Genomic DNA, 22,794 nt, shown 5'->3' with positions numbered 1-22,794 from the left:
AGCTGAACCAAGGACCCATTCCAAAGGAAATACTAGAAGGGTGTTCTACAAGAAAAAAGGAAAATAATTGCAGAGAGAAGGAAGAAATGAAGAACAACAAAAAGTATATATATATAAAATGTCAATACATATATATGTCTTAAATTACAGACTTAAAATATTAAACAGTAACATTCAGAGAGAGAAATGAAATAAAAATATCCTAAAGTCTTCACAATGAACATGAAGGGATAAAAATTCTAGTCATTACTGCATTGCTGGATTTTTTTAAAAGAGTTTATTTATTTATTTGTCAGAGAGACAGGGACAGAGACAGAGACAGAGACAGAACACTAGCATGGGGAGGGGCAGAGGGAGAGGGAGAAGCAGGACCCCTGCCAAGCAAGGAGCCCCATGTGGGACTTGATTCCAAGACCCTGGAATCATGACATGAACTGAAGGCAGATGCTTAACTGAGTCATCCAGGTGTCTCTCACTGTTGGATTTTAATAAGTACAGGTTTGGTTCACTAGAATTTAGTTTAGGATTTTTAGGATACATATATATGTATGTGTGTGTGTGTGTGTGTGTATATATATGCAAAAATCCTAAACTAAATTCTGGCAAACCAAACCTGTACTTATTAAAATATATATACATATATATATGATATATATTACTCTCAAATTCTATATGCCTATATATAGAATATATATAAATATAAAATAATATATAAAATATATGACACATATAAATATATATGTGTATATATACAAAATATATGATAGAAGTATAAATAAATATATGTGTGTGTATATATATATATATATATACACACGTATATTTCTACATATAGTCTGTATATATAAAGCAATGCATCATGATGAAGCTGAGTTTATTTCAGGTTAGTTTTACATTTGAAAATGAATCTGGGTATATGACCTATGTAATTTTTCTGCCAAAATGTTTAACCTGAATTTAATCATGAGCAAAATTATACAAATTCAAATTGAAAGACATTCTTCAAAATGTCCAACTGGCTTAAATTCTTCGAAAATGTCAGTGTGATGGAGGCAATGTGATAGTCCACAGGAGGGACCCCCAATTGCCAGGCAGATCTAGCTCTTGCCCCTTGTGAATGCCTAATCTGCCTGCAACAGAAACCAACAGTGAGTCCCTGACATGACACTAACCCTTGAAACCAATTGGCCACTTGGTGACATGTTGACTACATTGGGTCCCTTCTCTCCTGGAAAAGCCAGTAGTTTATTTGCACAAGAATAACATCTATTTAGGGTGTAGGTTTACTTACAGAGCCTGAGCTAGAACCACAATCTAGGGGTTATTATGGAATGCCTGATCCACAAGCCTGGACTCCCACAAAACATCAGATGGGGAACTCACTTCACAGTGAAGATGTATATGGTAGGCCCATGACCAATAATCGACTGGTTGTATTATACTCACATTACCCAGAAGCTACCATTCTGCTAGGGTATTGGAACTGGCTCAGAGGTAATACTTTGCAAGGATGGTAGTCCTTCAGATGGTAGTATCTGCACCCACTCAGGGACCTCCATGAAGCCCTGTGTCCCCAGGAGGGTCCTTGATATAAGAGGTCAAACCATCAATGACTCAGTGGAGAATTTTGTTCTTCCTATCACTACAACTTTGGGAAATGTAGGGTTGGAGGCTCTGACTCCCAGAGGGGTGTATTTTGCTAAGGGATAAAGCAAGAGTCCTGCTACCCTATAAGCTACAACTGGTACCTAAGCACCTTGGACTCCCTGCATCTACAAAGCATTAGTTGGAGTTGCCATGTTGGCAGGGTTCATTGACTTTGATCTGCAGAAGGGTGGGGGCTGCTGTTCCACCATGGGGGAGACAGGATACATGTGAAACTTAGATGGTATGCTTAGATGTCTCTTGATACTCCTTGCCTAATTGTAAATGAATAGACAGTGGATCAGCCCTGGCCTGAGAAAGTCATGGTTTCTAGGGGATCATGTGTCTTAGGAATGAGGGCTTGAGATACACCACCACCAGGACATCCAGAAGTGATTGCCCAGGGTGAATGGAATTTCAGTCATGGAGAAGGGAGGTAATGAGTACCAGTTGTGACCCTCAGACTATTTACAGTGACAGGAGTTGTAGTTGGCTCCACTAAGCTCACTCCTCTAACTCTTCCCTGAGGAAGAGAGATACATAAGAACCACTGAAGAGCTACTTCCCAAACCTGCAGGGAAGTGGATCTGTGCGGCACAAGGGGCCAGCCATGGCAGCCATGGCTGTGTGCTCCTCAGCTCTCCTTTAAGAGGGAGCCTGTGGTGAAAAGTACAGTCCTGACAGCCTCCAGCTACAGCATATTCAAGACCAGCAGCAACATTCGGGCTGAATAAGTGTTCCCTGGGGGCTCCCAGTCAGTGAGGGAAGCCAATAAGGCCATCCAGGGCCGGTCATCTCCAGCTGCAGCTGTCTGCACAGTCCACGACCCCGAGTCCCCAGCGTACTGGCAGAGACTTTCCAGAGAACTGGACCTCAGTCTGAGCCTTTTCCCACTCAGATCTCTCTGGCTCTCCTCTTTTCTTACGTGCCAGACCTGAAAGCTTTTCCTGACAACTGGGTATATATATTTTCCTGACAACTGCTGCTTCTTTATCTTTCACAGGCCCCACCTCTAGTCCATTGTTCACCCAACAATCTTGGTGTTAGATCTATCTTGGGACTCAATCTAGAGATCCAGGGGACCCGAGCTGACACAACCTCAATTGTGACACCCCCAAAACGAGGCAGTTACCTGGAACCTCACACACAGGTAGTCTCCAGCGCATTTGGGAAGGTGTCACTTGTTTCTAGATCTCTCCTTCTTATTATGGAAACCTAACTTACAGGCAACGAAGAAGAGTGCAGTATATCAAAGAAGAAAGTCTTAATTTTCTATTATTTTATACTTAGAAAACGTAACAAAGGCATGGGTTGTTTTTGCCTTGCTCCCTAGAACACACATACCCTCTCCAAAAAGAAAAGAGTTTAAGTACTGTCTGAGCTTGCCCACATGGGGTGCTCACGGGATGTGGATCTGTTTGGTGAGGACATAATTAGCCCTTCCGTAGAAGCCAGCCACAAAGACCTCTACACTCCCTCCTTTTCATCAGCTCCTGGGAACCAATTTCTGTATTATCCGGCCAGAACCCACAGAGTCAGTGAAACTTTCAGGTGGAAAAAGTATTTAATAATGAGACCTTGCTTTTTAAAATAGCATTTTAATTAATCACAAACTCAGAAAGGAAGATTTTACAATTAATTTTCCTCCTGACATCCCTCTCAGTTGTCATGAAACAGCCACAGCAAAATTATTCTCCCTCCTGCATGGAACAAAAACCAAAATACAAAGTTTAATAAGTCTTTGGAAGGCCACGGAGAGAGAATGGAAAGTGAATACGGAAATTCAGATTTCCTCCAGTTCAGTACATAGGCCTCCAAGTGAATGTCTCACAGTACCAGCATGTTACAAAGAGACCCTTGAGGTTCCAGACTTCCTCACTTCCCTTGTCCAGTGTCTGGTTATAAATGTGTGTGTGTGTATGTGTGCACACTCCATTCTTATGTGTGCGGGGCTGTGCGTGGTACCGATAAACTTGATGAGAAAAGAAGATGGCTGGTTGAAAGGTAACTTCCTACCCGACAGGTAAGTGACTTGCCAAGGGGACACAACCTGACATACACAGAGCTGAGGTCTCCTGACCGAACACAGCACTTTGGCTACTGCTGCTGTTCCAGCTGCATCAGTGTGAGTATTTCTGAGTTTACTCCTTGTCCTTCTTGCTGACGCCAGGAGCCCACCACGACTCCACAGGACCTTGACTAACCTGGTCCTCAGCCAGAGGTCTGATTTATCCACTTACTTCTTAACACTTGGCTGTAAGCGATTTTTTTCCAAATGGTTTTGATTTCACCAGCCCTAATAGTCTCTGCAAAACAAGGGGACACTTTTCTAGTAAAAATGTTTCGGTTTACATCATCTTTTATTATATACATTAAATCAATAAGGAATGATTCCTTCGTATTTTAAGGCATAAGTCTGCAAAGTTAAGGAACCTATAGTGCTTTGCTCTCTCATTTCAAACACTGAAACGGAGTAAAGCCGCCAACTTCATTTTCAATTTGAAGCATGAATTTAGTAGAATAAATAAAGCACTTTCAGAAATCTCCAGTAAGGAATTAACAGGCTAGAGGCTGAACTAATCATCCTGACATGGTTTGATTATCACTTGGCTTACTCTTTTCACTCCTTTAACTTTTTATTTACACGTCGAAATGGAATGCAAATTCTACCGGTAGAGGGTACAATAGAGTGGCTAGGAGGAGAGAGAGACACTTCCAATGATTCTCTATAACCCTGGACATTTATCCTGCTTTACGGTGTTCATCTCTCATGTCTTGAGCCTCTTACTGAGCAGGGAATGTTTATCAGTGCACAATCCATTTCTCTTTCGGCTGGGATTTTCCCTGGGGTCCAAGGTGCCATCATCAAGCCATTCCCGTGAGTGTGCTTCCTTCGGCATCTGCAAAACAGGTGCGCAGACTCCAGCGGGCCACCACTCCACGCTCCACCCCACCTGGCCTCTGCAGGGCTCAGCCCCACACAACACCACAGTGCCCCGCCGTCCTCCCGAATTCTGCCTAGACTCTCCTATAGACATCTGAAATGCAAGGTCAGCAGAAAATCCAAGATCCTGAACCAAAATTTCAGGAACATGGGTGCTAACTCCAATGTGCGATTTCCCATGAACTCCCTTCTCCTTGTCAGTGCATGCTCAGTTCTCAGCTACGGTCCTGTCCTGGACTTGATAATCGAGTGTTAAACTGCAGAGAAGTATGGCTTTCGCGACCTGGTCTGCATTCCACCAAGAGACAGAAGCTGTCCTGTTAGCAAATCATTTGCTCTCATTCAAAGAGCCTAATGTTTCTGCACCAGGAAAAGGGCTTTGCTGACTGCTCGGTACGTGCAGGCGGGCTCGAGGCACTGAGTGTTCCTTTATGCATCGAAGTCATAAACAAATAGCAAATTATGTAACAAAGCCTCTCCAGGGCTCGCCTTTCTGTTTCCGGGGAGTGCTTTCTCACACCCTGGGCAGCTCAGGGAGAGAATGGAAAGGCCCTCTGCTGGAAGCACATCAAATGCAGAAACTAGGCCACTTGGTGCCAGAGATTTCCCAGGCCCCTGCCACCATCCATGACGGAACACTGGCCTTTCAGAGCCACGCGGCTAATGCTTCCACTGATTTTAAAGGGTGATGTGTGGGAATCCAACCCAGTGTCAGGTGGCCTGCCAACAAGCAGGAAGGAGTTTAGGACATCAGTTATATTTCTCTCAATATTTTGCCGATTCCCTCTGCTGGCCTGAGGGGTTTTTTGGTGGGTATGGGAATGATTCTGTAAGAATGGCTCTCTGGCTTGCTTTCTTTCAAACGGTATGACTCTTGCTTTGAAATGTAATCGTGCACTCAAAATCGCAACACTAAGCCAATCCCAGCAAAGGTGGATTTTATTCTAAAGGTTATATTGTACAACTTTTTAAAATTTGCCTTCCTTTTAATCAATGTTCCAAAGTTTTAAACTTTTCCCCCCAAAATGGAACAGCAGACTCTTACCTTTGCTCTGCACGGAGCATTCTCAGAGATCACACTCTCACTTTGGGCTCCGATGCCTTCTTCTAAAACTACATCAAGGAAGATACAATGGAGAAGACAGAATAACATAAAAATCTTAAAAAAAAAAAAAAAAGACCTTGGTGTCTATAGATATACCTTTAATGAAGAATTAGCGTTTAAAACATGCCCCTATTAGAATGGCTGCTCTTAGACTTTTATTGGCACATTTCATCATTATCATTTACAAGGGCTGCTGAACCTGGGCTGGGTATGCCTCGTTCACTTTATTTAACGGAAATATTCAAATTTATTCAAAGAAAGTGTTCTAACATTTGACAGTACGTTATGTTTTCCAACAGGGTTTTTGCCACTAGTTTACTCTTCAAGTTCAATTTATGCTCCTAACAAAAAACCAAATGAACCTTATTATATAATACAGGTAATGAAAAGATAAATTCCTATGACAGGGGTAGTTCTGAATGGCAAACAAAAAGCCTCAAAATGTAATAAGTGAAATACACATGCAAGTTGAAAGATTCATCATATAGTGAAGAATTGTTAACCTGTAACCCATAATTTTTATTAATCATGTTTCTTCTATTTCCCGGGGAAGAATGTTAAAACTCTGTATGTCATTGCATCTGCGGTGCATTGGGCAAGGCAGACATGCAGTTTTCTTTTTTAAAAAGTGAATTATAGGGAAAAAATAAGACTGTGTCCATTCCTTAAAAACCCAGATCTGGAGCTGTGGGAATGCATGCAGACACTTTAGAGTTAGCTAAGAGCCTACAGAGTTATTACTTTTCAGCTATTTTTTCTTGGTGCTACATAAAGTTACCCATCCATTTCCAAGCGCCTTCCCTTCTGTCAGAACACACACCACACCATCACGTCATGTATGACCGGGTACGGGATGGGGAGACATCTGAAACGTCTGCAAACAGACCTGTTAGAATCTCATCAAGTTGGTCCACCATAAACTTAGCATCTTCTTCTGTGAAGCACATAGGTGGTTTTATTTTCAGCACATTTCGGTGAGGTCCATCTGCACTGAGAAGTACTCGCTTTTCTTTCATCCTAATTAGAGCAGGAAATAATCGTGAGTGTATATAAGTGGTAACCAAGATTATTTAAGAATGGTGTGAACAGGGGCACCTGGGTGGCTCAGTTGGTTAAGCATCTGCCTTTCGCTCAGGTCATGCTCCCCAGGTCCTGGGACATGGGCTCCCTGCTCAACAAGGAGTCTGCTTTTCCCTCTCCCTTTGCCCTTCTTCCCCCTTGTGCTCTCTTTCTCTCTCAAATAAATAAATAAATAATTTTTTTTAAAGAAAAAGGAATAGTGTGAACATAGAGCAGTTCAGTATTCTCATGCAAGCAGCCCACATTTATAAATTGAATGCATCTCTAACTTCCCTTATTTGGAGAGGTGGGAGGAAGTACAGGAAGCTTTCAAGGGGGGGGAGAGGCATGTTTCAAATGGGGACACCAGGCAGGTGTGGGGGTGCACTTACTTGTAGATGATGTGTTGAGCTTCCTCTGTGGCAGGGGTCCTTTTCTGACGGTCCTTCACCAAGTCAATTCCGATAAACAGGCCAATGCCTCTGAGGAAGATAAAGAAAGAAAACTTGACAGATGCTCTCGCAGACACTGTGTTGTCATAAAAGACCAACACTGTCCCCCAACTTCAGTTTAATTTTAAGTTGGATTTGATTTGTCATCCAGTTTTTTTTTTCTTTATTTTTTTTAAAGTATTTTTTAAGTTTTTTTTTTTTTAAGTATAAAATTGAGAAAGATATACACCCAAAAGTTAACAGTGGTGATATCAGTGTTCTGGATTAAGAACGAGTTGTTGTTGTTGTTGCTTTTTAATGTTTTTCAATGTTTTCTAGATTTAGTTTCATGTAATTTATTTTAAATTTATAAGACAAAATTTAAGCTATTTTCATTGGAAAAATGAATAACCACATGACACATTCATGATAAACATACCTGATCTCTCCTATCAAAGTATGTTTAGCCTTCAGTTTATTGAGTAACTCGGTAAGATAATCCCCTACTCTAATGGCATTTCCTTGAAGGTCTTCATTTTCAATTATATTCAGGACAGCCAAACCAACAGCAGAAGATACTGGATTTCCTCCATACTGTAGAAAAAAGGTTAAAAAAACCATAATGGTTGAATTAGTGGTATTGCTTCATCCATGAGAAATTTGGCTCATACATAAGCAGGTAGAGATAAAATTTCAATAAATTTTTCCCTTGTGCTATAAACTTTTTAGATTTAGAATATAATGTGATTTTATTTGTTTATGACTGAGTAAAAATTCATTCCAAATTATATTTTCCATGCTGCATGACTGGTATGGAGGACTATCAGGGAATTTATTAGTTCAACCAAACAAAAACCAGACACTGCATTGGGAGCTAAGGATTTCAGAGTATGGTTCAGTGAGGGGGATACGGGCTTCTGTCCCTGAACAGTTATGTGAAAACAGCTAAACAAGGACATTTTCTCCAAATAATTTATGTCCTTAGATTTGATTCTTACTTTTAGTTGTCACAAGTCCTATGACACATACGGCACAAACTATAATAATTTTTTCCAAGCTTAAAGTTCACAACTTTTGGGAGGTAAAACCAAGGAAATAAAACTTCCTAAAGATAAAAAATTTAGTGGGGCGCCTGGGTGGCTCAGTGGGTTAAGCCGCTGCCTTCGGCTCAGGTCATGATCGCAGGGTCCTGGGATCGAGCCCCGCATCGGGCTCTCTGCTCAGCCGGGAGCCTGCTTCCTTCTCTCTCTCTCTGCCTGCCTCTCTGCCTGCTTGTGATCTCTCTCTGTCAAATAAATAAATAAAATAAAATTTAAAAAAAAGATAAAAAATTTAGTATCTCCTGTGACAGCCATATAACAATTATAGTACTATATCATCTAAACACTTTGGAAATGTTTGGGGAATTTAAATGTGATATAAAATAAAGAAGATCATATCATCTGTGGGTGAAACATCATAACCTCTAGAGCTGAGCAAGGCAACCATTTATCACTGGAACAATTAATCATTCTAGAAAGGGGAAAGAAACACAAGGAAAAATACAAGGAGAATTATGCCAGATAGGATGAAATATGGTTAGATCGAAGTCTGGCTGAGGACCTGGGGTGGTTAGCTGGCAATACTGAACCTTATTCTTTATTCTTTACTACAGTGGCAAGAAGTATAAGAACAGACAGAATTTTTCCTTCTTAGCATAAGTCGGGAGGTCAAAATTTACCGTATTGAAATATTCCATCCCAGAACTGCTGAAGGCTTCTGCGATTTCTTTGGTTGTTACCACGCATGCCATTGGGTGACCATTGCCCATTGGTTTTCCCATTGTGACAATGTCTGGAACAAAATCTTCTCCATGCATTTGGAAGCTCCAGAAATGTTTCCCAACTCGACCAAAGCCCACCTGAACTTCATCAGCTATAAACACACCTTCTGCTCTGTGGACATATCTGAAAAGCAAAAGGGAAATCTTGGGTCTTCAGGTCACCAAGAGTCCCCAAACCCACCCACAAAGATACAGATTATGGAGGACATAAAAAAAATGTTAACTTGAGGTTTGGAATAGTTGTCAAAACCATTTCTGTGCTCAAATCCCCAGTGACATCTGCATGATGTCACTGACTTTGAAATATAATCACATACTTTCCAGAGTAGACATGTTCTTATCATTCAGTTTTGTGCTGCTTCGAGTAAGCCCTACTATGGCATTTTAAGTGGGAAGAGAAAGACGTGAACAAGAAGTAGTGTTTAGCAGGCTTAGTCTTCAAATGATTACTTATTGGTAAAGCATGGGCACCAGCCAGAGAGGATGCCAGGTTGGGGACCGGAGCAGAGCCCCGGAGGCCCCTCCTGCTGGACCACATATACACCCTTTATTTGCTGGATCTTGGGAAGGTGGAGAGGTTCTGAGGAGTCCTGGCGTGGCAGGCATGCTGAAGTGCCTATTTGCCAGCTAGTCCGGAAGTACTTCGATATTTTAACCAGGACGGCCTTGCAGAACTGTCACCAAGACTTCAGTTCGACCCAGAGAGCCCAAGTCAGGTACATACTCTGCCACTTTCTGGAAGTAGCCTGCTGGAGGGATTATTTGTCCGCCACAACTCTGCATGGATTCAGCAATAAAGGCAGCAATCTATACAAGAGAACATGGGGTCAAAGTCCATTAGGTCCCCCTTGAACCCCCTAAAAAAGAGGACTTCTTACAGAGCAGGTTATTTGCGAGATGGCTGGGAATGGCCCCGTTGCAAGAGGCAAATAGGCCACGTGATGACAAAGACAAGAAGAGATGGATGTCCGTGCTGGAAAAGCAACTGATCTGAAATTCATCCGTTTCTGAAATTCTAGAGTACCGGTGAAACCACTGTGTGAGAAATGGAGGAGAGGGCAACCTCCGGTTCCCCATTATTAATTCAAATGCAGTGTTTTCATTAGGACCAACTGAACAAGAATGATGTTTTGATCCGTCTTTGACACAAACTTCTAAAAAAATTACCCAGGTTCCAAATCCATTACCATGGTGCCAGTTTCCCTAGATGGGTGATGAGGACAGCCTAAGCCTGGAATTTGCTCTCAGGAAAGAGGAGGGTGACTGAGGGCCACAAGCATTAGTTACTGAGCTGTATTTCTAGTTCTTACCCTGAACCAGACTTAACGGAATCAGGCAATTCACAAGAGGAATTGCGGACGAAATGCTCTAGAGGGGAAGAAAGGAGGAGTAGAAAATAGGCGACAACGAACCAAGAAGAGAAAGCACAGATAAGATGAGACAGGAAGTCAAGAGAACCGAGGTTTTCGTCCAGACTACATCTCAGTAACTGTATTACCTTGGCTTAAGTTCTTCACTTTTAAATATTTCATTTAGTACCTATTAAATGAAGCCACTGGACTTAGGAGATTGCTTCTCTAAACTCCTCCGACTTTGTAAGCACATCTACTATTCTGAAGCACCCACCTTTTATTTGCTCATTGCTTTCCGCATTGTTAACAGGACAGCATCAGGTCCATAACTACTGAATGTTAACGTTCTCAAAAATTTATCCAGACCCTTTTACCAGCAAAAAAACCCATGTGATCTTGGTAATGTAAAGTTTTTTGTTTTGTTTTGTTTTGTTTTTCCTGGAAGCACTCTACCATTCGTGTAAGGAGGGATAGGCTGCCCTAGAAGAAGAAAGGCATATGAAGGTCCCCGTAACAGGGAGCACTGAGGGCCAGCTACACAGATGTCCCGTCTGGAGATATGCAAATGACTCTCCAGTCACTAGGATAAAAATATTTACATTGGAAAAAGTCAAGTCTTCATTTTTATCTCATTAAAAATTTTTTTCATTTCCCTGTTTATGCCATAAGCCAGTTTAAAGACAAAGCATATGTCCAGTCACTTTAAAACTCCACATGAGTAACCCCCAAACAGGCTGGGAATTTATGTTAAGCTGAAGAGAGTAGGGTGAAGACTGAAAAAATGGAAACTCTTCTTCTTACTGTGGAGGATTCTGGTTCTGTCTTTGAAGCCCAGGCTCAGGTTGGGGAAACATTTGCTCTTCCTTGGCTAACCCTGGCTCTGCAGCTTTTAGGAAAGCTGTACCAGTTCGAGGGAAGCAGCAAGGCTTCCTGGGCCTGGAAGCCTGCATTGGTTCAAAGGCCACAGGGCCACTGGGCCTCTTCCCTTCCCTTCCTCTTATATCACTCTCCTACCCCATGGTATGTTCATTTGGAAGAGTCTGTCCATGGGCCTCTCCCCCTACCTCTTTGGGCCAGAGTTTGCATCCCACTGGGAAAGTGAGAAATTAGGCCACCAGTTCTAAAACAGGCATAGTGATCGCGTTTCCAGAATAAATAAAAAATAGATAGTCTTGGTGGCTTGATCATAATAATGCACTTTTTGAAATACAAACCAAGTGAAATGTAAGCAGAGATAAACAGAAAGGAATTGAGATCTAATCCTTTTCCACCTCGTCACAGTGATTTCGATCCTCTTTACAAAAAGATGGTAAGCTGTTTCCAAAGCTATAAATACAAACCTTCCTTCCATTGTTATGAGCTTCTTTAATAATTTCCTTTACTTCATCTGCATAAGCGCTGGCTGGGTCTGCATGATCTTCTCTGTATTTGCCTCTGTAAGTATCTGGAGTTGGTGCCTGGAAACAACCAAATGGTAGTTAAAGATCTATGGCAATCCCAGGGTCTTGGGATCCAGCCCCGCATTGGGCTTCTTGCTCAGCTGGGAGCCGGCTTCTACCTCTGTCTGCCTCTCCTTCTACTTGTGCTTTCGCTGTCTATCTCTCTGACAAATAAATAAAACCTTTTTAAAAAGTACTGTGAAAATCTACTTCCGGGACAAATGAACTCTAAAAAAAAGGCATTTTCCCACAAGAGCATATTAGAAAGGTGATTATGTGAGTTTAAGTGACTCTAGGTTTTTTCGTTCTGTTTCCTTAACATTTCTGAATTCTTTGAAAACCAAGACCTTGGTATCATGAACAGGAACTTGGATTTGCTCCTAGACCTTTGTAAGTCAAGACTGCATCCCTATTCGATTCAAGAGCAAATTCACATCCATAAGTGTGATTATCGTATTTGACAAATTCAAGGGATGAACATTGTATTAACTATTCTACACTGAAAATAATACAACACTTACCAACTCTATAGCAAACTGTAATCATTGCAAAAACTAGAATGCCTTAGTCCTGATGCCAGGTCTTACCATTTTGAAAGAAGGAATTGATGATACTCTTAAAGTCTACTGATTCTTAATTAAACTGCCAGAGTTTTAATGTTTCAAAAATAACTTGACTGGTTTCTTATTTATTTTACTTCATAACTCTACATAATACTTTAGTATAGAGCAGTTTAATTTTTGAGATATTCATACACACTAGATTCAACTCCAAATTTCAAGCTGGCATCAGTAGACAGGAAAAGAAACTGAAGACCAAAACAAAATGATAGCTGTGAATAACAGCCTTGGCTACCACCACACTAGGTTGATGGTGAAAACTCATCAGTGGATTTTAAACAACATTCTGTCATTGACTAGCTTTTTGACTTTGCTAAGTCACATAACTGCTCTAGATCTTGGTTTCTTTTTCACAGTTTCATTTTGATGAACGGATTGAGCTGGACTATATCATTAGGCATTCTTCCAGACCAGCTTTCTGATTCTTATATTCTAAGATACTCACCACATGCACAAATGCTTTCTTGACATCTTTGCCCTTCCGGAATTTATATGGACTGATCTCAATTAAAGATGACAGGTGACCATGATAAGCGCTGCAAAGAAAAAGGACAGTAACCAAAATCATTCAGAGAAGGAAGGTTTTGTAGTATATGAAAAACAATAATGTGTATTATCTAGAAGAATCTTAACCTTAGTGCCAGATTTAACTGTACAGGAACTAATTCTTTGTGGCAAGACTGGCCACTTCATTTGTCCAGTTCTCCTTATCCATGTAATAAAACACAGAGGAAACCAAGTATGGATCCTCATAGACTCTTTTTTAAGCAGGAAAAGAAAACTTAATTTCTTAGGATGATATTAGATGTGCTAAATTAGAGTGTCTAAATTCAAAAATTATTTTCTACAGATTCACGAAAAACTTGCTAAGTATGTATTCTTTAAATGTATTTGACAGTTATATTCAGGTGAATTTTAAAAACAACTTTTTATCACAGAATGGGCTGTGTTTCTGTCAGGAATCGTTTCTGTGGAATGTCGGATTGCATATGCTGGACAAATACAACTTGGTAAGAGCAAAAGATCTCTTCAGGAAGAACCAAGATTGAGAGGTGACCAAGTGACTGTGAGGTTTCTTCCTCTTGCTTAAAATACAGTTTTCTGTTTCTTGCTCAGAGGCATAAGTGGGAGATCTGGAAAAGAAATTTTTGAAAGTCCACAAATAGATAAAACAGAGAGGACTTCCCTTAACAAAATTAAAGATGCTACAGAACCAGAGTAAGTATGAGAATGATATGTATGTGACAGTAAGTATGTATCAGAATGAGAACAAAGAGAAGACTGGGACAGACACCAGCTCAGAGACACCTCCCCACATAAATGTTAATGCAGTGGACCCCTGGTGGATTTCACAGAGGCAGGAGAAGAAAATGAAGAAAACATCTTTGTGATCTGGGGGGGGTGTGTGTGGTCCGTGTAGGGGGAGCGATATTAACAAAACATAGAATACATAAACTATACAATGAAAATGTTATCTTTTTGATTTGATTAAAATTAAAGATTTCAGTTGAAGGATACCATGGACAAAGCTAAAAGACAGATGATACAGTGGGAAAAGATATTTGAAATGTTTCAAACTTAGATTAATGCTTACAATGGTCATTCTCAACTGGGCCTGCATTACTTGGGAAACTTGGGAATCACTTGGGAAACTTAAAAATACATACTGTTTCCTGGGATCCACCCCTGATTTTCTTTAATTGGTCTAGGGTGGGGCCTAGGCCCTGGAATTCAAAGAATTTTTTTTCCTAGATAATTTTAGGACACAGTCAAGGTTGAGATCTTTTGACCTAGACTGTATAAGCAAACACAAACCATCAAGAAACAGAAGGGAATCCCAACAGAAAAATGGGCAAAGAATATGCATTCTGGTCCTAAGAACCTAGGAATATGTCACATGGCAAAGGGGTCCTTGCAGGTTTGATTAAATTAAGAATCTTGAGATAGAGAGATAATCCTGGGGGGGGGGTTTCAGTGGAATCACAGGAGTCTTTACAGGTGAAAGGAAGAGGCAGCAGGACGGTGGTCAGAGGTAGGGGAAGCGAGGTGAGGATGGTGGCCATGTTAGGACTGGTGGAATGGTTGCTCCGAAGATGAAGGGGGGACCGCAGCACAAAGAATGCAGGCAGCCTCTGCAAGCTGGGCAAGGCAAGGAAACAGGAGAAGTCTCCAGAAGGAGCACGGTCCTGTTGACATCTTTATTTTGGTCCAGTGAAAACCCATTTTGGGTTTCTGTTGTACAGAACTGTGAGGAAATAAATTTGTGTTAAGACAGGAAAGAAAGTGAATATGTGACCCAACACATAAAACAAGAGAAGCCTATATAAGGGCAAGAAATGAGGTATGTGCTCAATTTAACCCTCTGTGACTGAGATGAGTGGGGTGGAGAGGTAGGAAGAAAATTAAAAGAAAAAAATCTTAAAGATGGGGGTTGTTAGCTTTCTTGTTTAAAATGGAATGAAGTCACGTTAAGGAGATGAAATTCAATAATGGCTGGTAATTGTCACAAACGAACAAGAAAGGACTATCTTTTACTTGTTTCTTATTTTCTTCAAAATTTGCTCTACATTGTTATCTTTCGAATTGATTACAGTGGGTCATCACAATGGTGATGTGAACATATAGAGTCTGAAGAAATTAATTATATTTTTATTTGGAAAATACTGAGTTACTCATTATGAGGCTCCATAAATGGTCAGTGATTCAGGCAAAGTCCATGAGGCAATGGCCATAGCATTCAAGAAAGACTCCCCCACTTGCAGGAATTTGATGGAATTAAGTATTTTTCAGGGTTTGGCTGGCTTTGATACCTTGGTACACAATAAAATCATGGTGCCATATATCCGCCCTCCTCCCTGAGTGCTTGTGGTTGCAAAACTGATACAATTTTGTCTCTTGAAGGAGCTTCTTGCTTAGAAGTCTTACATCCCAGACTTACTGGTCAAGAGTGATCACATCTTGGTGGCCTCTGAACTGCCGAGCCAAGCGTAAGGCCAAGTCATTGGCTTCAGATCTATTAAGAGAACACAGAGAGAGTGGTCCAAATATTTTCAAAATGTTTTCAAAATATTTCAAAATGTTAATTACAAAAGTTGTAAGATCCCAGTTTTTCAGAAATGTAGGGGGGAAATAAGTACAAGTCCTCTCTTTGCCCTTTAGTCTGCCCCCACCCCCAGCAGTCTCACTTCATCCTTCTCATACAAGTTCCCCAGATGTCTTCAATAAAGAATGAAACACACAGAAGCAACCCGATGCAAAGGATACGCTGCTCATTTCAGACTTCCACCCAACTCAGCCACGTGAGTAGGGGACTGACTTCAAGGATGTTAGGAAGCCCACATTAAGCCTGATCTCGAAGGGAGGAACGGGAGAACGAGAGCCCATTAACAGACCTCTGAACTATGTTGCACTGACCCAATACAGATGAGCTCCTTATGGACATAATAAGGCTTATAATTTTTCTATCTGGTTTACACAGCCTTAAGACACGAGTCAGACACAGAAGAAAATAATCACAAGTGGGATGTTTATTATCCGCCCAACATCATGCTCAGTGTTTGCTTGCATTTATTCTCATAAAACTCCTTTGCAAGGCAAGTGCTGCCCTCTTATTTTTGTGGATGAAGAAAGAGCCTCAGAGACGTTAAGGAGGCAGAGTAAGTTCTCACAACTACTAAGAGATAGAGCCAGCATTCAGACCAAAGTCTGTTTAACTTCAAGATTATTCTCCGTACTTGCCCAGGTTCTATCATCTCCAGTCTCTGGGGACAGTCTTTGGGGCAATCCCCCTTTGACAGTACAGGATTCTGAAGAAGTGAAAGTCAAATATGATGGTATTTCATTTATTGAAGGCGAAAATGCTTTACAACAATAAATTAGATCCTAAAATACCTTAACTCTTTACTAAGAAAAAAGGATGATCTTCTGCTTTAAACTTGGTTTTAAAATCTCATTGCAAAGACAGAAATGAATCATAGAATCACAGAATCAAACATTTACAGAATTTCTAATAATTTTAATCCACTTATACTTAATTTCAAAAATACAAGTGTACACTGTATGCACAGAGGAAATCCCAATATAAAGTTGCGTTGCAAGCTTTTCACGTCAATAGACGTGTATTTCCAAAAACACATTTTTAAGGTCTGCATAATATTCCACAAAATGGATATATAACTTGAATTTACAGAATTTAAAAGTTGGAACATATCCATTCTTTTGAACTTACTCCTTCCTTTTTTGTATTTGTGTTGAGGAAATTGCCTAAGAAATAAGTCAATCAAAAGTCTTAACAGAAGTTATAGCTTGTTCAGTAGAATTCTTCTTTTGCTAAAACCCCTCATTTCATGCCTTAAAGAAACTACGGAGGCCCACTGATTCTTTAGCTACTTATTCTACTTCCTGAGGAGGTGAGATATCTGACAGGTTAGGTTTTATCTTAGGAACCCTAGGCTTGGATATTTTTGCCATAGTTACCATCCAAGTATCTAACCTTCAGAGACAGCAAAGCATGCTAGGTAATCTTTCCCCATCTCTCTCCTAGGAAGCCACAGTCATAAGGAGTTGAGTGGCACGCTCACGTTAATCATCAGAGGCTGGGTCAATCCCCTAGGACATGATGTTGGGGAGCCTATCGACCACAAGCTCAGGAAGTAAAGCCAAAAAACAGAACCATCAGGGCCCCATGGTGTGTGGTCACTTAGTAAATGGCAAGAATCTCCGGAAACCTGAGATGTCTGGGCTCCCCCAGGAAATCAAGAAGAAAGGTATGTGTGGGGGCATATAAAAACAGATTGGGGGGAATGGAATGTGGCGGGGGGAAGCTGGAAACATACCCTGAGTTGGTAAAATAGCAAACAGAGAGTTTCTCTGGCAGGGTTGCTACAAGGCGCCTGGCGTACTCCACGATATTGTCGTGAAGGAATCGAGAATTGGTGTTTAGCAGCTCCATTTGCTTCACAGCAGCCTTGACCACTTCTGGATGACAGTGTCCCACTAAAATGCAGAAACAAAAACCCAGAAAAGGAATGAGGATCCTAAATTCCCAGGAAGTTGGTGGGATTCTGAAGCAAGGGGGAAAAAAAGATGAGCTTCTTTCTCCCCACACTCTGTTGTTAACCTGTTCTGGGCTAGGACTATGGGCCCGTCCAGCCAAGGAACAGCAGCCCCTGTACCTCCCGGGGCAGATATTAGTGGTGCCATGTCTGCCCCAGTCCACAAATGTACCCTTCCAAGAGCAATGGAGACAGGATGCTTACCATGGGCCACATTGTTGATGCAGTCCAGGTACCGTTCTCCTCTCTCGTCAAACATGTACTGTCGTTGGGCTCGCACTATTTTGATAGGATCCGCAGCAAAGAAAACTTTGCATGAGGGTCTAGAAATAAGGAAAGGAAACACTTTGATCTGGAAGGACTCAATGAAGGGCATGATCAGTGGAAATTTATAGCTACATAAAGGAAAGGGAAAACACAACCTGGGTGACATACATTATTATTATTATTATTATTCATATTAGCCTGGAAAATTTTACCTTAATCCCCCATTGGTGACCCTGCTCACATTTCGTATGTTTGTTATATTAAATTTGCCATGATTTGACAACTGTTTAGAGGCACCTGGGTTCACTCTGACAACTCTAATTACACAAACCAATAACTAATATTCCTCTGGGAAGTTTTGTTCTACCAGAAAATGAAACAAACAAACAAACATTATTTTGAGGTTTATGATGTGTCAGGACCTGACAAATATTACAAATATAATTTCATTTAATCCTCCCAATAATTTATGAAATAGGGGTTATTATCATTCTCATTTTTATAGGTGAGGAAACTGAGGCACAGAAAAATCAAAAAACTTGTTCAAGATTACAGCCAGGAAATGGAAAAAACAGAATTTGAAAGTAGACCATTCTATACTGCAGCCCAAAGCAGTGTTTGCTTGCTTTCTCTTGCTTCTTTTCTAATCAAATCGATAAAGAAATGAATAGCACCGAGAGCTATAAATAAATTGGTAATAAATACTATAAAAAAGATTTTTATAGGACACCATTTCCAAGTCTTTTGAGGAGTATTTGTCCTATACCAAAGAGATTTTCAATTCTTAAATAATGAAATCCAATTATTCTTTTAACCTCTTAATCCATTATTTTGAGCAAAATAAAAGGTCATCCATATTTTTGGTTATTTGGATGAATGTCTGGAGTATAAATCTTAGCAACATAGAACCATTACAAAGTTTTCTGATGTTGGCCCTACGGACATGTAGAAACTAAAATGTAATAGATTCTTATTATTACTATTATTACTTAAAGATTTTATTTATTTATTTGACAGAGAGAGAAAGAGCTCAAGCAGGGGGAGAATCAGGCTCCCTGCTGAGCAAGGAGCTCCGTTAGGGAATCTGTGCCAGGACCCTGGGATCATGACCTGAGCCAAAGCAGGTGCTTAACCCAGTAAGCCACCCAGGCTTCCCTGGAATATATTATTTTTCTTCTGCATGCACAAACAAAAATATGCGACATGCGTTGCAGGTATTTTGGAGGGTAACTACATGTTTATATATTAAATTGATATGCAAGTGTTTAGGAGGTATTTTAATTATTGTGTATAGGTAATCTTAACTTAAAATTGCCTCAGATTAAGCATCATCAGTTAAAATGGGAAACAATATTTAATGAGAATTTCTTATTGGTTCAATCTCAGCTGTTAGCTTATACCTCTGAGTTAAAAGCCAAAGCAAACCTTTGTCATGAATGTGGGCTGTGAACTGCAGACTTCACCTTCTCTTGCTAAGAGTATTTTCCACCTCCCCACTCAGACTTCAGGTAAAATTCTTTCAGGCTGTCCCTGCTTACATTCCTCCCTTCACAGAATTTCTTCAGTTCACAGTGGAAATCACTGGGTTTGCACTGGACTCTAACTACATTGCAGGATTGAAAACTAACAGAATGGAGTGGTGATTAGAAAAGGACAAGGGGTGACTAGGTGGTGAGGGAGGAATTGGACCATTTTGGCTTTCCCTGCATGGAGGTGAGAGCGTTCAGCCAGTCTCCTAAAAGGCCATCTAGAAACTTCCTGGGTTGAGACCAGGAGAGGAGTAGGAGCAGCCGCCTAGTATTTCTCAGAAGAGGATACCAGTTCTTTTCTTTCTTATGTCCCAGTCCTCTCTCCCGTTCACCCGCGACACTGCTTGTCAATTACGCGGGACTATTGGCGGCCTTTGACTTGACAGTGGCCACAGTCATCATTGATATTTACAGGTGCCTTTTAAAAAACCAGATTGTTCTTATTAACGCTTATTAATCTCCTTTGCTGGCTCCCGTGAAGCAGAATGTTACTCCTACTTCCACAGAAGAGGAAATGAAAGTAATCTGACAGAGGTCACGCAGGTAACGAGACACCCTACTAGGGCCAGAGCCCAGGCCAGACTCCGCGTTCAGTCCCGTGCGCTCACCAGTATTCTACCGAGTTTATACCGAGGTTATAACACGGGCGAAGGAAAAGCAGACTGGAGAGATCACTGCACCTTTTCACTGTACTGAGGGCACAGCTTGGGAGACCAAGGTGGGTAAGTGGCATTTTACCCTTCAGAAGGAGGTTGTAAGGGTTTTTGTTTGTTTGTTTGTTTTTAAACTGCCCGGATTAACCCTTTATCTAACCAAACATGCAAGAAGAAAAAGTTCACTTTTAGCAAAAGCTGTCAGAATTCGTTTCTGTTCATAGCCAGTACCGAAATTATTTTTTCAGTTCCGAGTTTGGGGGAACGTTCGAGTTGCTGGGATTTGGCGGAGAGCGACCCAGCTTCCCTCGCAGCGCCCATCCCTGGACTGGAGTGCCCCTCCTGGGGGCATTAACCCTCGCGGATCAACTTTTCCGGCCGCCCGCAGCCCCCACGCGCCCGCCCGCTGCGGAGCGCCGAGACCGCGCAGGCGGAGGGGCGGCAGGCACCCGGGGCGGGCGCAGGGGTGGGGGTAGGGGTGGGGGTGGGGGGGGGGGGGGGGGGGGGGGGGGGGGGGCGGGCGGCGGCGCGCGTGCGCAGGTGCGGCGCGGCTGGGCGGTGGCCTCTCGCGCGCACCCCGCCGGCTTCAGCCCTGTAGCCGTCAGGCTCGCGGCTACGTCCCTGGCTGCGGCTCCGCGCCCCCTGCGCTAGTTCTTTCCCCGCTCTGCGCCTCTCCTCGCGGCTTTGGAGCCCTCACCCGATGTGCTTCCTCCTCAGCTCCAGGGTGTCCTGCTTGCTGTACAGCTCGCACATGGTGGCGCGGCCTCCGGGCGCTCCCCGGGGCTCCCGGTCGCGTGTGTGAGCCTCCCTCGCAAGCCCGCGGGCTGCCTCCGCGGCGGGCCTTTTCCGCCAGATCCCTCCTGGGGGGTCCCTTTGCCCTGGGCGTCGGAAGTCACCGGTGGCATCAACTAGCTGGGGTCATCCCCCTTTTAAGTCTTGCCCTGCCTTCGCCCTTCGCCAAGCCCCACCCTCCCGTTCCCCTCCTCCGCCCAGTGCCTGCTTTGGCAAGTCGCCGGACTAGCCACTCAATCGCCACCACCCCTGACCCTGGTCTAACTGGCTCCCGTCCCTGCCCTGCGCTTCCCATTTGCCCTCCTAATCCTTGCTGCTGCTTCGGACTTGCCTTCAATTTCCCTAATTTGGCCTTGCCTTCGCCTTTCGCCTCTGCCCGCGAATTCCTTCCTTACCTCCTCCTTTCTCGTTTCTTTTTGGTGTATCCCATTATGTTCTTGTAAAGGTCTGAGTTAACCCAGACTCGACAGTCGTCTCCTTTCTCACTTTGAGCGTATTTCACTACCATAACCTGTAACTCAGCAAAAGTAACAAGTCACATGTCCTGAAGAAAAGTAACAGGGGACTCAGCTCGGTACTTGCTGGGAGTGATAATGTATTTCAATGTGTTTCCAAAGATCCACTTTAATTGCACTTCTAATTTCTCTACTACTATAGAGAGTATAAACATATACCTTACCTGGTTCAGTCCTTGAGACAACCCTGAGAGATGATCAGATTTATCATGCCATTAACATATAGGGAAAGTGAGGTTATTCCTTGTCCCGTGATTACATGTCTACCTGGTGGTGCTCTTGGAATTCATTCCTAGGTTTCTTGACTTCCTTCGGGATGATCTTCATATGCAGATTAAATTAGAGGTTCAATATCTCGGCAGAGTTAATCCTAATTCACTATACCATTAAGTCATGTTATTTTAAGAACTAAACATCCTGATTGAACTCCCCTGTTCCGTAGATAAGAGCAGTGAGGCACAGAAAAGGTAGTCCTATTCAAGGTCATGCAACTACTTAGCCTTAGAGTTTAAACTAGATCATTTCATTCTTTCTGTGTTTTGAAAGGAAGCGAAGAAATTTAACTATAACAACACACTTGAAAAATGTTTGCAGACAATCTTCCTCCTGAATGAAGTTATAAATTTACATTAAGGCACTGCAGAAACAGTATTACTGCATTGCCTAAGGTAAGTTGACAAACCGAGTTTTGTGAGGAACAGTGTGGTAAGAATCCTGGGTGATTTAAATGAAGGGCAGAAGGCACTTAGGAAACTTGCAAGAAATACCAATCACATAATCTTGGTCTACTTCCATACTTGAAAGATGATGCCAAATGTACATTCATTCTCAAAACACCTAGACCTGGTGAAATCACAGATAAGCCATGCTTTTTCTATAAATCTCCATGGTTTCTTATTATTCCCAGTACTTTAAAATATGTTCTGTAAATAATGCTGGACCAAGAGTCTTAGGGCCTAGATCTGGTTCTTCCATAAATTGGTTGGGTTTCTTGACCTTTTCGCGGCCAAATTTCTTTGTACTAAAATAAATAAATAAATAAAAATAAAAATCTCTCTTCCACCAAAGTATTATAAAGAAGGCTTTAAAGTATTATAAAGTCCACAAACAATGTGGCAGGATCATTGTTAAGGTCTCAATGATCCTATTCTTTTCTTTTTTTTTTTAATACCTGACCTCTCAACAGTTGACCTCTCCTTTCTCCTCAAAGCATTTACTCTTTTGATTTCTTGGCACCACCACACTTCCCTCATTTTCTTCTGTCACTCAATGTTGACATGTTCGTATCTATGAGGGTAAGGTCTTGGGCAATTTCTTTTCTCTGTGCTCTTTCCCAGGGTAATCCACCATGACTCCTTTGGACTGAGGACCCATCAAAGTGCCACATTTACATCTCCACCCAGATCTTCTTGGTCCCAGACTCTCATATCTACTTCGTTTCTTGACTTCTCTACTTCGATGTTTCATAGATACCTCAGCCTGAATGAGTCCAAAATGGAAGCTTTGATCCCCACCCCCAAGAGACTGCCTTCAATAGGGCCCTCCCCACCAACCAGGCGTTCATGGGC

General features: G+C 41.9%; 1 protein-coding gene across 1 annotated transcript; it reads right to left on the bottom strand.

Annotated features, from left to right (window-relative positions):
* Positions 1-3,226: 3,226 nt before the first annotated feature.
* ETNPPL (ethanolamine-phosphate phospho-lyase) lies at positions 3,227-20,728 on the bottom strand. The gene is made up of 13 exons (XM_044224289.1): positions 20,617-20,728; positions 17,675-17,793; positions 17,252-17,411; positions 15,355-15,429; positions 12,862-12,952; positions 11,698-11,814; positions 9,730-9,812; positions 8,904-9,129; positions 7,623-7,777; positions 7,145-7,234; positions 6,580-6,710; positions 5,634-5,701; positions 3,227-4,544 (listed from the first exon to the last, which is right to left on the bottom strand). Exons 1-13 carry the CDS (start codon positions 20,670-20,672, stop codon positions 4,413-4,415), a joined length of 1,503 nt encoding a protein of 500 aa, XP_044080224.1. The 5' UTR covers positions 20,673-20,728; the 3' UTR covers positions 3,227-4,412.
* Between the last annotated feature and the right edge of the window lie 2,066 nt (positions 20,729-22,794).

This window comes from Neovison vison, chromosome 11 (genome assembly GCF_020171115.1).
Source record: "Neovison vison isolate M4711 chromosome 11, ASM_NN_V1, whole genome shotgun sequence".
Lineage (NCBI taxonomy): Eukaryota > Metazoa > Chordata > Mammalia > Carnivora > Mustelidae > Neogale > Neogale vison.
Note: the sequence above shows the minus strand (reverse complement) of the source record. Positions and strands in the feature narration are given on the sequence as shown.

Excerpts from the sequence above, each read along its gene's own strand:
- ETNPPL (XM_044224289.1), bottom strand. The coding sequence starts at position 20,672 with ATGTGCGAGCTGTACAGCAAGCAGGACACCCTGGAGCTGAGGAGGAAG. Across the intron at positions 11,815-12,861 it reads AGAAAGCATTTGTGCATGTG|GCACCAACTCCAGATACTTA; the intron begins GTGAGTATCTTA and ends GGTTGTTTCCAG. Across the intron at positions 9,130-9,729 it reads TACTTCCAGAAAGTGGCAGA|ATATGTCCACAGAGCAGAAG; the intron begins GTATGTACCTGA and ends TTTGCTTTTCAG.